A 21,907-nucleotide genomic window follows, 5' to 3' on the forward strand; every position below is an offset into this window, starting at 1 on the left:
AATATTTCATGGTATGATACTGTACCGATCCTTGAAGGTGATGAATAGATATATCCGAAATATTATAGACAGTGAATTTGTATTTTGTATGTATGACTGCGACAACTAGTTGGCAGAATACTTTCTCCCCCTCTTACGAGACAAAAAAAGTGTATATGTTATCTGCTATGCAAATACATCACACTTTATTATAGCGTCACCTCTGTGTTGTATCATATCACCATTTTCATTTCAGTACACAGCCCTGTGTTCAAATCCATCCTGAGATCAAGTTGTAAGCGTGATAAGGTCTACTGATAAGGTCAGCTTGGCTCAGACTTGTGCTCTTGTCAGAAAACATGATGGATTTGCACTCACACTTCTTACCGGTTTATACAGCGTGTGCGCTCTCACAGTGATCTTTGTGTAGTGTTGGATATTTGTTGTCAGTGTGTGTGTGTGTGTGTGAACATGTGTGTGTGCAAGCCTGCTGGAACTCTTGTGAGTGACCAGACAAACGTCCTCTGGCCATGTTCCTTAGTTATGTCAGTGACCCAGATAAGTAGAAGTAACTCAATGGGAAGTTAAATGAGGGAGTAAAGGAACTAGCTTGTTCAGTAGCCATTTTTTTTTTTGCTGCATGACTATCATGTCCATTTTTGGCTTGTTGATGGAAGAATACTTAAATGATCTGTCTCTTTTCTAGTACACTGACAAAAACACTTAATGCCCACAGGGAGATAAAAATATCACATATCCCATGGTGCTATGAAATCACTGTCTTGTGATGTTAACTCAGCTTTTTATGGACTATAAATGTGTATTTTTCCACTCTAGAAAATCAATCTTCACAGAGTCTGTCTGCGTTTGATTTCCTTTGTGTTATTCTAAAGACGAACACTCCTCCCTCATGCAACACCGCCAAAATGGGCAGAGATTAGAAGCTCTGCAGCTCAGAGAAACATTGTCTGCACTTGACCTTGTGGGCCTTTTTGTGGTTGTTTACAACAAACACACAAATGCATCATTTGACCCCAGTTCCCAATGCCATGCACTAGGCTTGTTTTACTGCATGCAGGTCGTCCTTCATCAATAATTCAGTTAATTTAAAGTCACTCGCTGTTGTGTCACCGTGTGTTATGCGGCAGAATGTTGCTGTAATTGCAGCTTTTTCTTATGCAGCAGCATTTGACCTGATCAAATATGTAAACAAACAGACAGGCAGGTTATGTAACTGAGTGTATGGTGTCACGGGGGTTAGTGATGGGGCTGAAGACAGAGCTGCGCTTTGAGTGTGACCTCAGTTGGACCTGTGCGATGTTTGTTTAACCGATGTCACTTTAAAAAAAAAAACAAATCTACAAGTCAAACATACAGTGTACGCTATTAGTCATCTGTGTCACAGTGTTTGTGTTTTTATATGATTGCATGTTTTTCTTATGCACATAAGTCTAACATGTCCCAGATTAAGTATATTTATGGTTTCTGTTTCACGTATATGTATTTCTTTTACATAAGCCATAGATTTGGAAATTGGGTTATGGCTATAAATGTTATGATATGTGGCATTATCTACACAGTAAATATTTAGTGCTTGTGCTATCCATTTAAAATGAACTGCAAGTATAAATAGATAATAGGATTTATGTTATTTCTTAGCATTGTGAATAAACAGCAGAGTATTGAAGGAAGAAACACACCCTGTGCTGATTACAGTGTTGAAAACGTTTTTATTCTCACTGCCAAATGGATGACAAATGCACAACAAATGCCCTTGGAATTTTCCCTGCCCTGTTTCTCCACAGCATAGCGGTTGTGAAAATAACAACATTAAGTAATGGCTTGCTCAGTTGTGATCATTTTTACTTGTTTTAATGACTGCCTCTTAGTTTTCTTCAGCTTGGTTGTTATTGTAACACTTTCCTGATAGAATTTGATCTGACAAAAATAATCACAGAGCCCTTTTGGCAGAGAACAACCTTGGTTGTGATTTAATTGTCATTGCAGATGGAAGGGAAGAAAAAACTCTGACGCTGTGAAATACGTTACTGAAGTTGGGTTATTTGAAGTTTCTCTCCCTCTCTCTTTCTGTCTCTCACTCCTTAGAGTGTATCTGTGTTTGTGTTGCTGTGTGGAGGCAAGGCACTTTGCCAAGTAGTTACATTACTGTCGCGGGTTGACATAAACGTGGGTGTACAAAGGACTTGGAGGGCCTAAATACTTTATTGTGTGTGTAATGTGAACTGAGCAATTATATCTGCCAGCCTCTCAAACAAAGAGCTCCTATCATGCAGATTCATGTGTTTTTAATTAACAGCACCGGGCATTAAGATAGGAGCAGACATAACCAGAAAGAAAATAAAAATAGATCTATGATGATCGGCACACTGGAGGTGCTACAGCATAATGTCATTCTTTATATTACCAATGACTGAAGGGGACTGTTGGGAGTCTCACTGTGGAGAGCAAGACAAAACACATTTGTATTACATGTGTTGTTGTGGTGCAAAACACATCAAATCTCTGACTTTCTGTAGCATCTGTATCAAATATTGCTCTTAGCAGGGACTGTTTGTTTAAAATTTATTCCTTCAGTGGGTTTGTGGGTTAACCAGCATCTGTCATTTACAGTATTATACTAACTGCTTGACTGTTACGACGCCCTCCTGTGAAATCTTAAAAATACATCTGTCTGAATTTAAATGTAGTTTCTCTTTTAAGCTGCGAGGGAACTTGAGGACCGTGTTTAGTAGCACATTGGAGCAATTTGGTAGCCTGCTAACCCATTGAACTAATTCAGTTTCAAAATAATTAGCTGCAGACTAGCAGGCCTGTGAAATTCCTTTCTCTGATTGTAAATTTTCCTGTTATAGTCTCAGTCTTTCTCAGCTTTAAGTCAATTTTCCCACAGGGGGAAACAAATGTTTCACATCTTACTTTTAATTCTTCCTTTAAAATTAAATACCATAAGAATTAAATATTAAACTGAGTTACATTAAGCACAATGCTTCATCAGTGCATGGATGTTCTCATTGTTACTGTTTCCTTTCCCTCAGCTCCCAACCTCAAGGGGCGACCTCGGAAGAAGAAGCTGTCCATTTCTCTGAGGAGGGACTCCCACAGTCAGGCTCAGGGTCAAGGGTCATCATCAGGGTCAACGGCAATTGCATCACAGGACCCATGCAGCCCGGAGAGTAAACATACTAACAAGGTGAGATAAGGCTCGTACGTTTAGATAAAATAACACAAAATCCTTGAGGAGAGTCGGACTGAAAATGAAAAAAAAAAAAATGACGTCCTTGAATTACATTAATGATGAATGTGTAATAAAAAGTTATAATACATCTTTAGTTGTGTAAATAATGTTATTATAAAGTACCTTATACTAATGTATTGATATGCATTCAATGATCAGTCATGATAGCGTTGTTATTAAGCAGCACTCTCTGAGTCTGTATCTCTCTTCTCTGCCTCCAACAGCAATAATAGAAACATACGACAGCGGTTTCACTGAAAACATTAAGCCATTAGCATAATTTACTTTGTGTTATAATCATATTTTCGAAATTTGATCAAGAAATCAATTATTTTCAGTGACATTTTTAAAGACTCTGTATCATTGATTCGGTATTTTTCATTACACTCCTTTTTATCGAGCCCTTATCCGACACTGCTGTAATATTCAAAGAGGAGGAAATAAGCTTCTTTGAAAGCCCTTCCATACTTGTTGTTCTTGTGACCTTGGAGCAGTTAAATCAATATTAGCAATTCTCCCTTGAAGCTGCAGTCAAACTAATCTGTTCCTAATCTTTGATGACAAGAGGAGCTTCTACATTGATAATCAATGCAAGGCTGACTCTGTGGCCTGCAAGAATTTGTGTGTGTGAACCCAAACACATTTTATCCTGACTGCCTGGCACGCTTTGAATACCACTCTCAATGAAGAGTTTAATTGTCATCTAGAATTACATCCACTGACTCTTTACCCTCTCTCTGCTTGCAGGTCAGACCCAACTGTAAAACGGTACCCAACGGGAAAATATCCTCAGCAGCCAGACACAAGGCCAATGGCCTCAGCAGGAAATCCTCCACTGAGGAGAGGGAGAGAGGGAAGGAGAAGGAGAAGGACAGGGAGGAGAGGAACGAGAAGGAGGAGGAAAAAGAAGAGGAGACATCAGAGGAGAATCGAGCAGAGGAGCAGGCTTTCTTAGTGGAACTCTACAAGTACATGAAAGACAGAGACACACCCATTGAGAGGATTCCCTTCCTCGGCTTCAAACAGAGTGAGTAAAATTCCCTCAATGGCAGTGTTTAAACAGTAGCTTAGACCCTGCAGACGAGTAGTAATATTTGTGTGGGCACATTTTTACTAGGTTTATTTTGGAGATTTAACACCGTTGGGGAAGGTAAGCAGTTTAAAAGACACCCAAAAGAGCAGGAATAAACTTCCTCCATTTGTATTGTGAGTTTTCATGCACAGACATTATTCTAAAAACATTATTTCAACAGTAGAAAAAAAAGAGAAGGGCTCTGCATGGAGATAAGAAATATGAAACTCCTCTCTGTGAAGTCAGAGGGGCCGGGGGAAATCCCTGTGTGAGTTTTAATCACCGTCTCTAACCACACCTTCTCTGTAGTGATCAGTTGAAATGCAGTAACTGCATTTGAGTCAAGTCAAGGGCAGATTCTGTCATAGCAATCCAGAATATGAGCGCTTTAGTGAAAGAGGTGCGGATAGCAGCCAACTACCACAGGCCAAATGCCCCAAATCTCTAAATTACACTGCTGTTAAACTGTAAAAAACACATTAAATCTGCAGCAGTAATAAAGTAGAAGAATAATTGTCTATGTTGAGAAATATACTGTAACATCTAGTGGTTAGTAAAAGATTCTGGAGACTCCCTGTCAGAGCATGTTTTAGTTGGCTTTTCTAAGTAGAGAATATCTTCTCACACTTGTCAAAGGTTTTTTTCTTCTTCTCTCTTTTAAAGCCAAGAACGTCCTCTAAGAGTGTTAGAAGAACATCACATGTATGGGAAACACGTCTGCCCTGAGATGAAAGATTTCTGATATAGGTCGGATGCTTAGCTTGCACTCACAGTCTGCACGGGACAGAGAGGAGAAACACTGCTCGTAAACATCATAAATGGCACGCTCTGAAAAGGTGCATCTGTTTTATGCCTTTGATCTGGTGGCAAGACACAGGAGAGTGTGAGCTTTCCTTTGCACACGGAGGGGTTTTAAATTTTACGTCTGTCTCTTTATTCAAGAAGGGGAAATCACATTTGCATTAATGTCAGACGAGCCAAGAAAGATTCTGCTACATTTCCATCAGAACTGTGCAGCACAAGCATCTGCAAATTAACGAGAAGCAGGAGAGAGATGTCTGCTGAATTGAGCAGTGACAGTTGATAAAGCCCAGTAAAACTCATTACCCTTAACTATTACATGAAGGTAAGCTGTGGTCACCCCGACTCTGCTAACCTCTCCCGCAGTATTTTGACAATCCTGTCATCTAGGCTGCCGACACGTTGTTGCTTAAATAGGTCATTGTGGTGGAGGGAGACGGAGAGAGTAAGTGAGGGAGCAGAAGAAAGAGAAAGAGATAAAGATGGAGGGAAAATTACATGCCCAACATGTTTTACTTTTTGGTGTAGGCATTTTTGTCAGTTTGAGCTCTGAATAAAGCTGCGGTCCACGCGCCAACTGTTTAACATACAGTACGTGCTTTGAATCTCAACACCAGACACATCATAAGGAAGGCCCTCATTAAATGGTGAAATCATGCTGTTTTAACTCCATCCTTGGCAGCGTGTGCACATCAGTACATGTAAAGAGGAGAGGGGGGGAAAAAAAGGAAAACACATCCATAATGAATGAATTAATTAATTAATTAATTAATTAATACATTAATTAATTAATTAATACAACAAACCTTTAGATTTGATCAGGTGCTGTTTTCATATTTGTGCCTTTTAAACTCGCTTCAGATGCATTAAGAGATCAGACAAGGGACTTTTGTCTTGCGGAAACTGAAATGATGTTGTTGAAGTTGCATTTGAGTAACAGTCTTTTTATGCATTTGTCTGGATTTTAACAAAGCAACAGATGGTTGAATGATTTACTAGACTTACCTGAGCTTTGTTAGCGGTCTATCAAAACATCTGTTTGTATTTTAAATACTAGATACTGTATTTTTATTTTTTTTTCTTAAAGCCCAGCAAAGGAGTATTAAAATGCAGCAGAATGGACTTAACCTCAAAGTAATCATAACAGAGCACTTTTTAATTTAGCTGTGCCTGCTTGTTTTCCTGCCTCTTTCTCATGTTTTTATTAATTTATATTCCACTTCGGGGGCTGCATGTATTAAAGCCTCTTAACTCCACTTCAGTAATAATCACATGTATTTTACACTTTATTTTACAGCAACTTATTGACAATCTGAAGTACGTGAATACATTTGCTTTAACTAAAACAAATTTTCTCAGTTAATGTTGCTCACCTCAACCACCTCCTTTGAGAGGATAAAGCCTTTTTTTTAGAAACTACACCTGTATTATGAATGGTTTTGTTCTTGATCCCTGTATTTGTCACCGTGCTTTCACTTATTTGTTGTGTGTGACAGTTGTATGTCTGTTTTTGTATTGTTTAAATGTAACTATATATACGTATATATATATATATATGTGTGTATATGTATATATATATATATATATATACGTATATATACATAATATGTATATATACACATGTATGTATGTGTGTGTGCATGTATATATGTATAGATGCATACATACATATACACACGTATGTGTGTGTATATATATATATATATGCTGTATATATGTATATACATATGTATGTATATACATACAAAGATATGTTATGACGACCTGCCATAGAAAATAAGCACCCAGCACATATTGAAATTTTAATTTCATAATGACAACATTATTTATCATTAATCTATCAAATTGTTTTTCTTACAATTTGCAAGTTATTCACTGTGTAAAATCTAAAATAAGAAAAAGAGTGAAAAAGTGATCATCACAGTCTCCAAGGTGATGAATTATTTATCCAACCAATCTGTCAAACCCAAATAAAAATAACATTGAGCATTTTATTATTATTCCTGCAAAAAAAAAAGACACTTATGTAGCTTTCCATTTAATTCATTATTTAGGTGTGATGTGCATTTCCTCCTTCCACATATGCAGTGTTCAAAAAAAGCCTCAAGTTGTTTTTATTCAGCAGTCCTTGACTAGCTATTAAAAAATATGGCTCTACATCACCTCCAAGTCATTCACAGAGGCTGAATGCACCTGAATCACAGAAATAACAAGGCGATATTTGGCTTTTACGTTTGAGGAAAGGCAGTACAGTGCAGCTGGAGAGGAAAAACTGGCTGCACTTTATTCATGTGAGTTGCTGTCCTTCTGTTTTTTTATCACTGGGTTAATATTGACTCCGCAGCTGCAGCCATTGACGCTGTGTGGGTGCAGCGGAGGTGTTAAAAGAGTGTACTGAGGAGGAATAAAAAAGGAATAGTAGTGGTTACATTTTATATTATGAATGTCCTTGATATGCAAGACTTAACTAGTCACTGTACGTGCACACTGTGCACGCGTGTGTGCGTGTGAGAAGCTGTTCTAGACACGCGTTTGCTTCAGTACTTGGGCATCAGCCTATGATTGTGAACATCAGTTCCAATTTGTCCCCGTCTTTCATCCTTGTTGTCTAATTGCCATGCCATCGGTGTGTCACCGAGGCTGCATTGTGTTCCTGTTTTGTCATCCTTATCTCAGTGATAATTGCCCCTGCCAAATAGAGGGGAATTAAGAAAAGAAATTGCTAATGACAAGACATCTAAGAAAAGGCATGTTCTCTCATTTCCTTTATCTGTTCTGTTCCCTCCTATCCTCGTGTACCATTGTGATAATTACAGTCGATGCATAACCAGCCCGTTAAATAGAGCGGCTCTCTGTTTTTAACAGTCAGCAAGCACAATACGCCAGAGTGCTCAGTTCAAACAGAAAAACCTACCCAGCTCCCTTTGTTATTCCGCCCGTGCATTGACAACGGTCGCAGTGAGGAGGGAAGGAAAAAAAATCAATGCTGTCAAATGCGGAGATAGGAAAATGTCATTTTGACAAATGCAAGGCTTTGTGTACGCACAGATTGAATTTTGATGGATTTCTCCCCAGGCGAGGTCTCCTTCTCTTATTTATAGGCCTTTATATAAAAATGTTAAACAATGATGTTACAGAAAGCAAATACAAATGTCGTTTGCACAGAAAGTTCCTGCGATGAACTTGTGCTTCATCTCGGTTTTGTGTGGGAAATATTGTCTTTCAAAGACAGACAGACAGCCGCATGAATCCTCTCTAAAAAAGCTATCATGGCTATTTTTAGGATGTTACACAAGGCTTGTAGTTTGATATGGCTTGTCATGGGGTATTTGCATTGTGAAATAAATGCAAATGCATTTGCATTTCGTTCAAACAGACGTTTGAGCATATTGCCAAGCATTTGATGCTTGTAATCGTTTTCATTCATAGCTTCAGGCTCCAGTCGAGAGAAACAGATTCCTTTGTGGGCACGAAGCATGTATCTTATTTTATCTCTGTGATTGTACATGTATGCAGTATTCATCTGCATTCTTTTAGATGAAGAGCGGTTATCTATATACAGATTAGTCCTTTTTAATGATGAAATATATTTCCACACTGATCCTAGTGTCACAGCTATCATATCACTGTGGGTTATTTACACGTTACATGTGTCATTTCACAGGTCTAAGCTGCTGCACTCTCTGCAGATTTCTGATTTCACTTTGCCAAACACATCGTCATCAGCAGGTTATATATCGTGTAAAACTTCAAATGTTTACAGAGATTGTGAAATGAGCAGCTACATCATTTAAATACAGTTTACATGTGGATGCATCAGCACCACTAATCTGTGAAAGGAGCCACGCGGCAAAATGGATTGTTTGATACTTGCATACTTGCGTTTCTACTGCTAATACTTAAATGAGCGACTTCCACTTGTAATTGAATATTTTACCATTCTTGTGTTAATGCTTTTTACTTAAGTAAAGGATTTAACTTCCTCCAGCTCTGTGTTTACCCCCCCTTCTTTGGTGTAATGACTGTATATGACGTCATGTGTCTCAGGCTCAGGTCTTTTTCCCAGAGTCCTGACTGCCTTGTTTGTCTTCTGTCTCCCACAGTCAACCTTTGGACCATGTTTCAATCTGCTCAGAAACTTGGAGGATATGAGTTGGTAAGTATTCACATATGTGGCAATATATTCCTTCTCTGTCGTCAAGGTCCCTCCCTTCTCCCCCTCTTTTCTCTTTACCCTCCCCTCCTTATTTTTCCTTATGGCTCTCTTTTTCTCTCTCCCTACCTACCTCCCTTCTGTCCTCCTCCTCTCTGTCTCTCTCCATGTTCTTTCTCTGCCCTCCTTTTGCCCCTTGAGGTCAGTCACTATTTTCCCAGGAAGAAAGTCGCGCTCAGAGCCACATTTAGCAAAAAAAAAAAAAACGATGCCATTGTTTCTAAACCCCCCCTTAGAGTGGAAAACATATGTTCCTCTGCTCTAGACTGGTCCCGAGGAAATTGGTCAAAGCACTCCATTTTTTTTCCACATTTTGGAGAAGTGAAACTATATATATATGTATGTATACGCACATATACATATATAACCTGTGAGTCAGAAATATTGAGTCTTAAACTGAGGTTTTTCACTTGGCAGCCTCAACTCACAATTATTCCCTCACGATTTAGCCAAAAGTGAAGTCAGTGTTTGATGTTAAGTCATCTAAAGCATTAGTCATGCCCTCTTTTTTTCTATATGCTATAAACAGGATACAGATCATATAAATGGGGCTTAAACCCCTCAATATCTGCAGCCGATTCTTAACAATTCATGTTGTTGTTTATTAGCTCTGGAGTTTGGTGTTCTCTGCTGTAGCCAGCCATTTGTTATGGGATAGGGGGTTATGCTAGGAACAACTGACTGTATGATGTTAACAGAGCTTATTATGTTAGAGAATTGAGTGTTGAGGATTCAATAACTGGAACATCATGACTCAGTATCTCCCCAAGACCTCAAAATGATGTCAACCACTTGTGTGTTTTTTCTTTCTCTCTCATGTTTTTTCAATTTTCTTCATTCTACATGTACATTCTTTTTTTCTTCTTTTATTACCCTCTCATTCATGTTCTCTTTGTCTCCTTCTCTCTGTCTTGTCGTCCATCCCTCCAGATCACAGTGCGCAGACAGTGGAAGCATGTATATGACGAATTGGGTGGAAACCCCAGCAGCACAAGTGCGGCCACGTGTACACGGAGACACTACGAGAGGTGAGTTACTGCGTGTGGCGGTTATATATGACACGTCGCCGCTGTACATGCACATGTGAAACCCAGTAAACTCCCGCACAGCTGCATCGAATATGATACAATCACAATGAATGGTGGACTAACGTTGATCCTCAGAGGAAGTCGGCGCACTTACACACATGCTCTTCTAATAGTATTAACAAATGCATTCCTCATGGATGAAAATCAATTCATAGTAAGATGAGAGTTTCTTTGGATTAATTGATTAGTTGCATGGCATCACTGAACCAATTATACTTGAAACTCCTGCTCTAAAAGCACTCTGAAGTGGCTTTGACAGCTCAAAACACCATCAACAAGTTTTTTTAATTATTAAACGCACAGTATGTCATTTGTACCGCTAGGTGTCTCTCAATAAGAGCAACAACAAAAACCTAGTTTGACGGCATCAAGAAGCAGCGTGAGATAATGGGAATTGTCGTCTTTTAGTCTCATCCAGTTCCCCTGTGCATTTGCGCTTCACAAGAAGAGATTCGGCGGCAGAATGAGCAGCAAACGGCAACGTGGTGATCCGTTCGAGACATATACACAAAAAAAATTCAAAAGACAACACACAGTTGGATAACAGATGGATAAATGGGGTGTAGGGCTCAAACAATTACTCGATTAATTACTATTTTGATAATTATTCGGTTTGAGTGATTTTTCAGCTTCTTAAACGTGAATATTGTCTGATTTCTTTGCTCCATATAACAAAGAAATCATTCAAACTGAATCATTTTGGTTTGTTTGACAACCACTGATATATATTTTTCAACATTTTATGACATTTTATAGACCAAACGATTACTCGGATTAAACGATTATGAAAATAGTCGTTAGTTGCAGCCCTACTTGGGTGATATCTTGAAAAGGCTACTAAATTAAGTGGATACCTTGAATACAAATCCAGATCTTTATGACTTTAAAGACTGTGAGCGACAGTTTACTACTCATGTCATTGTTAGACATTATATCTCTCACTGACCTACATGTATACTGTTACAGCCCTCTTTCACCATCAATGCAGTGAATATGTCACTTCAATGTGTCAGTCAGACACTGCTACAGCATTATAAACCTTCACATTATAATCACATTGAATTACCAACCCAAAGAAAGCATATGGGTGTGATCCTGAGGGAGCGGTGAGGGTATTATGCAGGGCTGCTTACACAAACACGCACGCACGCACACACACACACACACACACACACACACACACACACACACACACACACACACACACACACACACACACACACACACACACACACACACACACACACACACACACACACACACACACACACACTTTCCCAAGGTTAAACAAATGCCACATACGATCTCTGCAACAAGAGATAACCAGTCGCTCATGAAGCAGGTCATTCCTCTGGGCTGGCGACCCTTTTCCACATCTCTCCCGCTGCTGCAGGTTCATGCATCAGCAGAGCTCAGATGCACGTGCACACACACACACACGCACGCACACACAAAACACACACACACCTGTCACCACCTACAGCAATAAACCAGCACCACCTTATGAGGAAGCCGGTGCAGCTTCATATTGTGTTAAGACTACACGCTGTAAGCAACATTTTGCAAAGCATAGGTCAGAGAGGCTCTTCCAAGAAAAAAAAATTGTGAAACCATAGGTGTGAGAGTGTAATGTGTTTAACAATGTGCCTCTAAATGCTCAGCTGAGGATGCCGGCTTTTGTTTACACGATGCTCCCAGTACTCACTTTCAGGCTAAAACAGGGATATGCTTCAGGGAGGAGCTGGCACTCGGTGGAGTTCCTTATCTGTGCTCATATTAAATGTGACTTCCACCTGGCTTTCAAGACGCTGCTGCTGCTGCTGCTGTAAAAGTCAAAACACGTGGTAGCACTTTACATTACATGACAGTAATAGTATAGCAATCATTTTGTAATGTTATGATAATACCATCTTATTTCAATTTCCAGCTTGGGTGATGATAAAAATGCTAATAGGCATATTGCAGTAATACCGTGTTATATTCTAAGTCATATTCAGGTAATAGCTTGGTAATGAGAATTACTTAAGGCTATCATTAGTGTAATACCTTTCAGGATGAAATTCATCCACCCGGATGTCCCACACACATTTGTGTCATTACTTATTATGCTAGAAATAAGATGGTTGTACCATAATATGAGTTCCCTATCACAAAATAAAATGATAACCATGCTATGACCGAGTTGTTTCTTTATTGAAACACTCATAATCATTTAGACATTTCGAGAATAACTAGAGAATAAAACAAAAATATATGAAACAAGGAAGGAATACAAAGTGTGATTTAAATATGCACCATTGTTTCCTGAGGCAGTGATTAAAAAAAAAGACACCAGAGCGTTTCTCTGTTTTCCTTTTGTATATAGTTAATGACATCAAAGGATGTCCTGGTTCCGCGAGATCACTCAACGTTTCTCTGCAGAATACTCGAAATACGGAATTTTGTTGTATCGCGTGACTCGGAAGCCAAAATGTGTAAAAGGCGGATGTTGTTCGTCGTGTTTATAGCACAAATGTATATCTGGCCGCTGGAATGCAGACGGGACGGGACAGCACCGATACCGGAAGCGCTGAGGTGTGACTGCTGCTGTGCTGGCCTTTCCCTCTGCAGCCACTGAGAAGCAGCTGAGAGAAAATAATGCTGAATCAATACAAAGCAATAATATCCACACACTGCAGTGAATATCAGGCTGACAGGGAGAGGGAGGTGTAAGAGTGGAGGGGGGTGACTGGGCGTGTGTGTGTGTGAGAGAGAGAGAGAGAGAGAGAGTGAGAGAGGAAGAGAGAGAGATCAGCTGAAGCTGAGCAAGTTTTCATTCAGGGGAATAATTTTAGCTGAGCCTTAGTGTTTGGGCTGCTCAGAGGGCAATTAGCTTCATTGTATTAACTCAGCAAACACGGCCATTCTCTGCGCATGATGAATGAGCCTGTTTGTGCGCTCGCTGAAGTGTGTGTTTGTTCCCTAGAGGCGTCTTTGTTTCCACCTTTAATCATTAGTCAATGTGCTACAGAAATATAATTCAAGGGGAAGAATGTACAGTATACAAAGTGGAACAACACTATAATGTTTCCCCATCTTCTCTCAGATACATCACTTCTGATTTGCCTCAGTGGGGCCAAAGTAGAGTTGAGCAGGAAATAATAATCATTTTAAAAAAAGAGTCTTAAACTAGTAAGAGGAATACAAACATTAATTCAGGAAGTAATTTCTTTAAATTAAGTGGATATTCTTGGCTTTCTTGGTGTTATTCAGGTTAAAGACTGTGAATATCCACAAGCACTCAGCTCTCATTTTAAATTACACACATTATCGCTTTACTGCCCTAATGGTAAAATCATATAAAATGGTTTCCTAGGAGATGTTATTGTGAAACATGGAGCCCGCAGCATAATTATTATATTTATGCTGTCCAGGAGAAGGCGGTAATCACTGGTAGTAATGGAGTTACATAGCTGGAATTGAAGGGGAGATAACCTCAGCTAATTGTCATTTTCAATGTTACTGTTTTTTAGTCGCACTGTGCCGTTCATTAGTGCGCCGTGGAAAAAAATCAATGTAGAAATGTCCAAGCCAAGGACTGCCACTGCAGCTATAAGGGAAACTTTAATGATATTTATTTAAACCGTTTCCCGAGATTAGCTGTCAGGGCCCAGCGCTCTGAATTAAAAATGAGGTCATGAAAAAGATGGCATCAATAACCTTGAAATAGACTGCCTTTTGCTTCTGTGCTGTGCCATTTTCTCTGTACTCCCCCCTCCCCACACCCCCAAACCCCTCTCTCTCTCTCTCTCTCTTTCTCACCCGCTCCCTGCCTTGCACTTCATGCTGTTTCTTTCATTATACAGGTCAGCGCCTTTTAACAGCTCCTACATATTTAATCTTCCTGGTTTCCTACGTGATCTCTTGTTACAGAAACATCACATTTCACTATCTCTCTTCATTTCTGCCTCTTACAGATTTTAATACCTCACTGTGCCTTGGCAGTCTAATGTAATTGCACAATGGGATTGGCATTGGGGCGGGAGAGGATTTTGGAGGGGGGTATCCATGGCAACAGAGAAGCAATTTAGAATAATTTGCTATTTAAAAACTCGGAGGTTTTGGGCAATAGCGGAGAGTGCAGATGATGGGGTTTGGGTTTAAAACAATTTTATCTTTAAAGTATTAGATGTTTGCCAGATGTACCGTACACAGAGTCCAAGGCCTGTGAAATATTCTCCAGCTCAGATCATGCAGATAGTTCCTCTCAGACAGATGCATGCCAGTTCCAATTTTAGCCCACGAGATGTTTTATTGATTCAACCTTTATTCATCCCTCCTGGTGTCAATGTTCCCGTGCATTCACCGCAGCTACTCTCCGAATATAAAAAAAATGATAATAATTATTAGAAAACCCGAGTCGGCTCACATACAGAGAATTAAAATTGAATTTTGTTTCAGATTCGGCACAGTGAGTTGTTCTTCATCTTATTCTGTTAGATGCTCAGTGTTTTGTCCTCATCAGCATCTCTCTCTCTCTCTCTCTCTCTCTCTGTGTTGTCCTTGCTTGTATTGCAGACACATCAAACACAGTGCATTACATTCTGCTTTGTCTAATACTCGATCTAAAACAAAGGGTATCATCGGATTGCAATAAGAGAAGGGAGTATCAACTCTATACCCTCATGCTTTCTATTCCTCCATGCAAGATGAAAACAATGACCGATTTCTAATAAAGAAATCAAAATAACCGGAGAGAAAGAGTTCCAGCACAAGGCCAGGGATTATTGTATATTCTCTGTCTGCATTCCCTCACACCGTAAGCAACATCTCAACCTGTCTTATCCTTGAATCTAACGGCCAAATTCTTTGTATATCCACGACTCTTCTGCTGAATGTGGAGCCAAAGAGCTACATGTTCCTTACACTGAAATAGCAGGCAGCTATTTTAATCCCCAGAGCTCCAACACAAAATGCTTCAATACATTTTTTTTTTCTTCTTTCCTTCCCCCAAATCAAAAAAATGTGTTGAGTAGTTTATGTTTGGTATTTAATCAGCAGGTCCAGGGTTTATTTTCCCTTCTACCACTGGACGACTTTCCCCCAGTGGCAGTGAAAAATCACAAATTACTGCACTGACGTGTGACAGGCAATCAAATGTATGAGAGTCTATTCAAGTCCACTGAGATTAATAAGTAGTTCAGTACAGCAGCAAATTAAACTGACTTTGAAGAGCGACTGAACGCCATATATTTACGGTATTAATATTTTAGCGGCTGACGGATTTAAGAGTTCCTTTACACATAATAGTTTACATTATTTTAAACAGTGCGTGCTCTCAGCTCACACCTGCCCTCGTGAACATTTACCACAGGCTGCAGCAGCAGCTAATGAGAGCGAACCCCAGGGGAACAGTGGAGGTCATTTTAAATCTGGTATTTTCAGACTTGACAAAGGACTTAAGTTTTCATACATTCCTGCGCTGCCCTCCTGTTTTAACTGCATGAATGAGGGTCACCTCAAGTGGTTTGGCTTTGAGACAAAAGAGGGGCTTTGAGGCATGAATCCAAAGCAGAGGGACCGGCTACAATATCTGTTTATCCCTCTGCTGGCATCTTCCTCCATATCCGCCTCTCTGTCTCTCTCTCTCTCTCTGAGCAGCAGTTATTGTTTTGTCATTGTGCTGACGATGCCTAATCATTGCATTAAGATGTGATAAAGATTTGATTGTATCTGTTTTATTTGTAGTCTCTTCCTCACAGGCTTGTAAATGTAAGTCATTTTCTTTCCTACAAATGTTTCTACAGCCCCAGGGGCTCGTCCAGCAGCTCTTTAAATAGCTCTTTTTTTTTAACACACGAAGCAGCTCTTGTGATCTTAACACAACACTAGCTAAAATTAATTTCAGCCTGGATGGGAGGGAAATCGTTGAAATGGAACAGCCCGCAGGCTTTTTCCACTTATTTGGTGACTTAGGCATTTCTTGGATTTGAGCACACTGCGTGTTCCTGTAACACAAAACTCAGATGAGATGAGAGCAGCACATTGCTGGTAAAGTCACCTTGTTTTTGCCAAGTTGTCTACTTTAGTGTGTGGGGGGGGGGGGGAGGTGCTTTGTGTGCAATCTATTATTTCAAAGGCATAGACGTGCTTCGTTGACATTTGTGGTTTTGATGGTGTTTGTGTTTACGGGCATCGTCTAACTGAAATGTGGGATGCGTGTTTTTAGTGACACATGGAAGTGAAAACCTTTCATTAACATAACGCTGTATATGGCATTAACCGACACTATAGATTTAAACAAACAATATTTAAGAAATGAATGCCAATAAGTTTGAAAACACTTAAGTGATATTTGCAAGTTGATATGAATGTAATTTAAAACCGTTTACATCAAATGAAGGCTTAATTATCTTTTATAAGGTCATCAAACACTGTAATAGGCACATTTGCTTCATTTTTCTAGGACAGAAACAATGTTTAGTTTAATTCTGATGAGGTCTCTTCTGTGTCACATTTAAGTTGCTCGTTATCAACATGGAAAACAGCTGCTCAAACAAAGGGCAGGTGATAAATTGGCACGAGAGGAAGTTAAGTATTTATTGACCTCATAAAAAATGTTGCCTCTCCTGCTTTAATGAAATTCTTTCCTGGAAACTCTCAGTGTAGCACATGCCCCCTAGTGGCTCCCATTATTAACTGCACCTGGATCTCCCTCAACTAATGCAGTGGCTGCCAAGCTCAACCCCATCCTTGGAGGAAATTGCTACTTATATAAGTGGTATTGAATCGTGAGCTCTATATTACATGACCATGTTCTATTTTTTATTTTTTTCTAATCACGTATCACACAAGTTAAAAATGGATGGATAAGTGGCTGCAGCTCATTTGTGTACATTTACATAAAAGTGTAAAAAGCTAAGTCTTCTTATAATAATGAAATCATTTTGACAACATGAGCAGCTTCCTGAGACTGATTTTTGGTTTCCTGTCGACACAACATCTTAGGCTTTCCATTTGGAACTATTTAAGGCTCCAGTAATTTCCAGGGGTCAGCTCTCTTACATTATCTGGGCCTGCGACTCACCTCCCCCCACCCCCATATTGACATTCCATAAAGTTGACCCAGGCCAAGGCAGCCATGTCTTTCCCACAGATGAAAGCGATAGTCAACAATGTGCCCTGGTACACTGTGAATGTGTGCCACTTTTCTAGTGCTTTGATCTCCGTTAGTATATCTGCACCGCATTTCATCTCTGGTTAATTATTCTTGTCCTAAATATAGACAGCCTGAGCACCACTTCCCTATTTGTAATATTTTACCATGGCTGCTATTTTAAAATTGAAATGACTGCATGTTTTTATTTTCACGATTTTCTTTTTTTTATTCCCTTCATTCACAATCCTTTGTGCTATTCATTAACATGTCATTATCCGCTCTCTCGCTTCCTCCATTTCTTTTTTCCCTTTGCTCTCTTTCCCTCCCCTACACTCTTTCACAACCCCTTTGCTCTCTGTCTTTCCAATAAGTCACATTTAATAGTACATTTCCTTTCTTGGCCTAGGGCCTGGTGCCAGACCAGCTGTAAGAAATGTAGTTTCACCGCTTTCCCTGCCAGCACTTTTGTTCAGAGGAAAAATAACAAAAAAATCCCACAGAGCCTCTTGAACTCTCTGAGGCTTTTTTTTTTTCTTCCTTTTGAAGAGGAGGCGAAACAGCTCTTGATTCATTGTTTGTTTTACCGCCATGTCCCTTAAAAGGACTAGTGCAACCATCTCTTGTCGTTACACGAGAAGACCTGTTTTTCTCTCATGACTGAGAAAGTCATGTTTCTGTCTGGCTTTTATGGATTGTTATTGTTAAAAAAAAAAAAAAAAAAAAAAAAAACCTGTCAGAGGAGCTGAAGAGATTTTCAGAGGAGCTTATTGAAGTTTAGAGTGTTGTAGCTTTTGAGTTGTCTTGGTTTCTACTTCCACAGCGTTTCTTATTTCTGGTCTAATGCCAATTTCCATTTTCTTTTCTGAGCAATACAAGCCTAAAAATTTCCCTCGCTGGTTCCTACATGTCATTATTTTACACATGGGTATTGTTATGTTATCCAGATCTTAATGTTCCCATTAGTTATGACATCAGATACGGAAAATTGACTTGGGAAGTATTCAGGAGAGAAATAACAGAAGTCAAAAATAGTTGAATGGTTTTTCTGCAGAATGTTCCTTGTCAGTTGGTATGGACTTAATTATGCAGGAGCATATGCTGCTATCCTTCATTCTGAGCATGGCAACTGTACAACGTGATAAAAAGTGGAGCCGTAACCGTGACCACCTCAAATATTTATTGCAACCACCGTCAGAGCTTATGTGATTATTCATATTAGTATATTAAATTAGATGCTGTAGTGTATGTGGTTCCTTTAAATAGTTTGGTTTTGGTTCCTTGTTGCAAAAACACACCACACACACACCCACACACTCAACATGCACTCCTTTATTGTTTTTTCTCAAGGTTAAACTAATACCAAATGTGATCTGTCTCAGCAGGAGATAACTGGTTATTCACATTCTCTCTCTCTTACACACACACACACACACACACACACACACACACGTACTCTGGCACTCATCTGAACCTGGATTTCCCCTAACCTAGTTTAATTACAATAGGATCGTTGATGCTCACCAGATATTAAAATGAGGCGGTTTTAAAGCACCATATTTGATACACTGCATGCCTGTGGCAAAGCTGAAACGTTGCTCTATTTTTTTTCCCTTCTTTTATGAACGAACAAACTGTATGATTAAAGATCATCTACTAAAAAAAACATACAGTAATTTTGACTGTTTTTGTTTGTAAACAATAAAACCCAACATAGATTAGCAGATGTCCATGACATGACAAAACATGACTCAGCTGCATTCCTGTCCCTGCACTCTTCCCTCAGACTCCTCCTCCCTTACGAGAGGCATATCAAAGGTGAGACGGACAAGCCCCTCCCCTCGACCAAACCCCGGAAGCAGGAAGGCAGCCAAGAGAAGGCCCCAGGAGTCAAAGCCAAAGCAGTGGGGGCCAAGAAATTGAAACCCCTCAGCAACGCCAAGCTGGGAAGTAAAAAGGACAGAGAGGAGACGGTGAAGGGCCAAGAACAATCACAGGTCAGTCGCATCTCTGCACTGCAGCCTCATCAGGATTCACTTCTCTGTGCAGTCCCGTTGTGCTTCGTCTTCTCGTTTGAAACTATTTGAGATGCTAACATTTCTATTTCTGCATGCAGGATTTCAAAGGGAAAGAGGAGAATCATGAACTGTCCCGGCTCGTAAAACAGGAGGTCTCTCAGAGAGACGAGCCCATTGTAATAGAAGAGGAAGAGTTACAACTGACCCTGAAGAAAGAGGAGTCCTTAGCGGTGGAGCAGCCATCTTCACTGTGCCCCAAAGAATCAGATTGCAGAGCCCCGCATGTTAGTCTACCCCTCAACACGGGGCCTGGCTCCCATCCGGAGTGGAGACAAATCAGCGACGTGCTCCAAGCGAAACTGACATGTGAACAGCAAACTGAAGGGCATTTCATTCCTAAAAACCCATATCTGCCTCATCGTTGGGATCAGAACAAATCAGCTGGACTTGTTGCTCTGCCTGAGTCCTCCTCCAGGGTCAAAGACTCCATTGAAAGTCACGGTGGGAGAGTAGGGAAGGTTTTACCCATGTGTAAGCAGGCAGACAGACAGTGTATAGATTTGAGCACAGATTCCTTCTCAGAGAAAGAAGACTATGGGGTTATTAAGAAGGAAACTTCCCAAGGCCTTGCACAGACAGCTGCCTACTGCAAAGCCAGTCAGGGGGTCATGTCACCTTTGGCCAAAAAGAAGCTCCTCTCTCAAGTGTGTGAGTCCAACCCTTTCTCTTTTACGTCTTCTCTTCAACCTCCACCTCCCACCGCCACTTCCTCTCTTCCTGTCATATCAGTGGCAGAAAGGGAAATAGAGAAGAGAAAGGGTGAAGAAGAAGTGGTACTACGGCACAGATGTGTGTCAGACAGCATCCCGGAGGTAGCGCCCATATTCAGGCCATCAGTCATTCAGCATGCCCAGAGCACCAAGCCTCAACATCAAGCCATGGGTGGCCCGACAGAGAGGAGCGCTGCAGAGGAGCTGTCGGAGTCCTACAGCTGCCGGACGAGCCATCATCTTCAGCCTCAAGTTGCTCCAACGTGGCAGCCCTATCTCACCCGAACGCATGCCCAGGACAGTGTGGAGAGCTCTGGTGAGAAGTTACTCCAAGGCCCTGCTGCTCAGCCTCGCAGCTTCCCAGGTGACTGCTACTCCTCCCCTCACCTCCACAGTCTGTACAGACAAACAGAGAACTGCCTGAGCCAAGAGAGGATGGTCAGCTTTGCCAACGGAGAGCGGAGAGAGCACTACCCCAGGGACCGCGAAGGCAGCCAGGCCTTCGTCTGTGGTGCCCTGGAACAAGAAGGCCTGGCCTACCGGTCTCACTTCAGTGACAGGACTCAATCTCACGGAGAGAGCAGAGAGCCAGACGACGAACCCAGAGATTTCACTATTTCTAAACCTCTTTCTCAGAGAGTGTCCTCCTTCTCCAAGCCCTCCTTCTGCAGTCTCCCATATTCCATCATGCACCAGGGTTTGGATTCCCACCCTAAGGCGTGCAGGGTTCCTCCTATGACCATCTCTCCGCCCAAACCGGCGGAGTCATCGCAGCCATTTCCCAGCCCCAAATCGTCGAGCGATTCGTCGCTCACCATTCCTGTCCGACCCAGCAAACGGAGCCTCGTGGAGCTTGATAACGAAGAAGTACCAGAAAGGAAAGTGCGTGTAGTGACGCCGATCCATCCTGCTGGCTCAATCCGACGCAGTGACCCGGAAGAGCTAAAGCCAGCAGAACCAGCCCGTGCCGTTCACCTCAACAATCATCTCCCTGAGGCTCACCCTACGACCACCTTCCCCCTGCCCCATGCTGCACACCTATACTCTGGCTTGTACCCGCCTGGCAGCCTGGTGTCACCAGGAGCCCAGGACTGCCTCCAGCACCCAGGTCTGCAGTACCTGAAGAGCCAGTCAGCCGTTTCCCCCCTCGTGCCCCCGTTAGCCTTTCATCCCATAATGCTTCACAGGCAACTGTTGGCCTCCAACCACAGCCCGCACCATTTCTACAGGCATCCAGGTGGGGCAGCACTGTATGGGGACCTGTTGCACCACCTGTACCCTCTCTCAACCCTCCCACCACCTCAGCTGTCCTCGGTACACCCCAGCACTAGACTGTGAGGCAGCAGGCACTTTGTTTCTCCCCTTCTTTCCTCAACCACACAAACTTTTTTGAGCTTGTCTTTGTTATTTTGGCCCCTGTGGCTCGGGGGTTTGTGGCTCAGTCAAAGGAAAACACTGATAATAAACTTGGCTGAGAGCAGACAAATAAACTGATCAGTCTGGTGGACTGAATATTCCATTTCCCGTTTTTTTTTTTTTGTTTGTTTTTTCAAATTGTATATGCATTTGTTTATA

General features: G+C 41.0%; 1 protein-coding gene across 1 annotated transcript in view; it reads left to right on the forward strand.

Annotated features, from left to right (window-relative positions):
• The window catches only part of arid5b (AT-rich interaction domain 5B), a gene marked incomplete at its 3' end in the record, with an annotated part of 69,702 nt that extends 48,032 nt beyond the window's left edge, over positions 1-21,670 (forward strand). The window contains exons 5-10 of the mRNA XM_083897839.1: positions 3,036-3,190; positions 3,983-4,262; positions 9,212-9,264; positions 10,252-10,349; positions 19,331-19,541; positions 19,661-21,670. Coding sequence (XP_083753965.1) covers positions 3,036-3,190; positions 3,983-4,262; positions 9,212-9,264; positions 10,252-10,349; positions 19,331-19,541; positions 19,661-21,670 — 2,807 coding nt within the window. The remainder of the gene's footprint in view (positions 1-3,035; positions 3,191-3,982; positions 4,263-9,211; positions 9,265-10,251; positions 10,350-19,330; positions 19,542-19,660) is intronic.
• Positions 21,671-21,907: the final 237 nt, after the last annotated feature.

Source organism: Microchirus variegatus (assembly GCF_963457635.1).
Source record: "Microchirus variegatus genome assembly, chromosome: 11".
NCBI lineage: Eukaryota > Metazoa > Chordata > Actinopteri > Pleuronectiformes > Soleidae > Microchirus > Microchirus variegatus.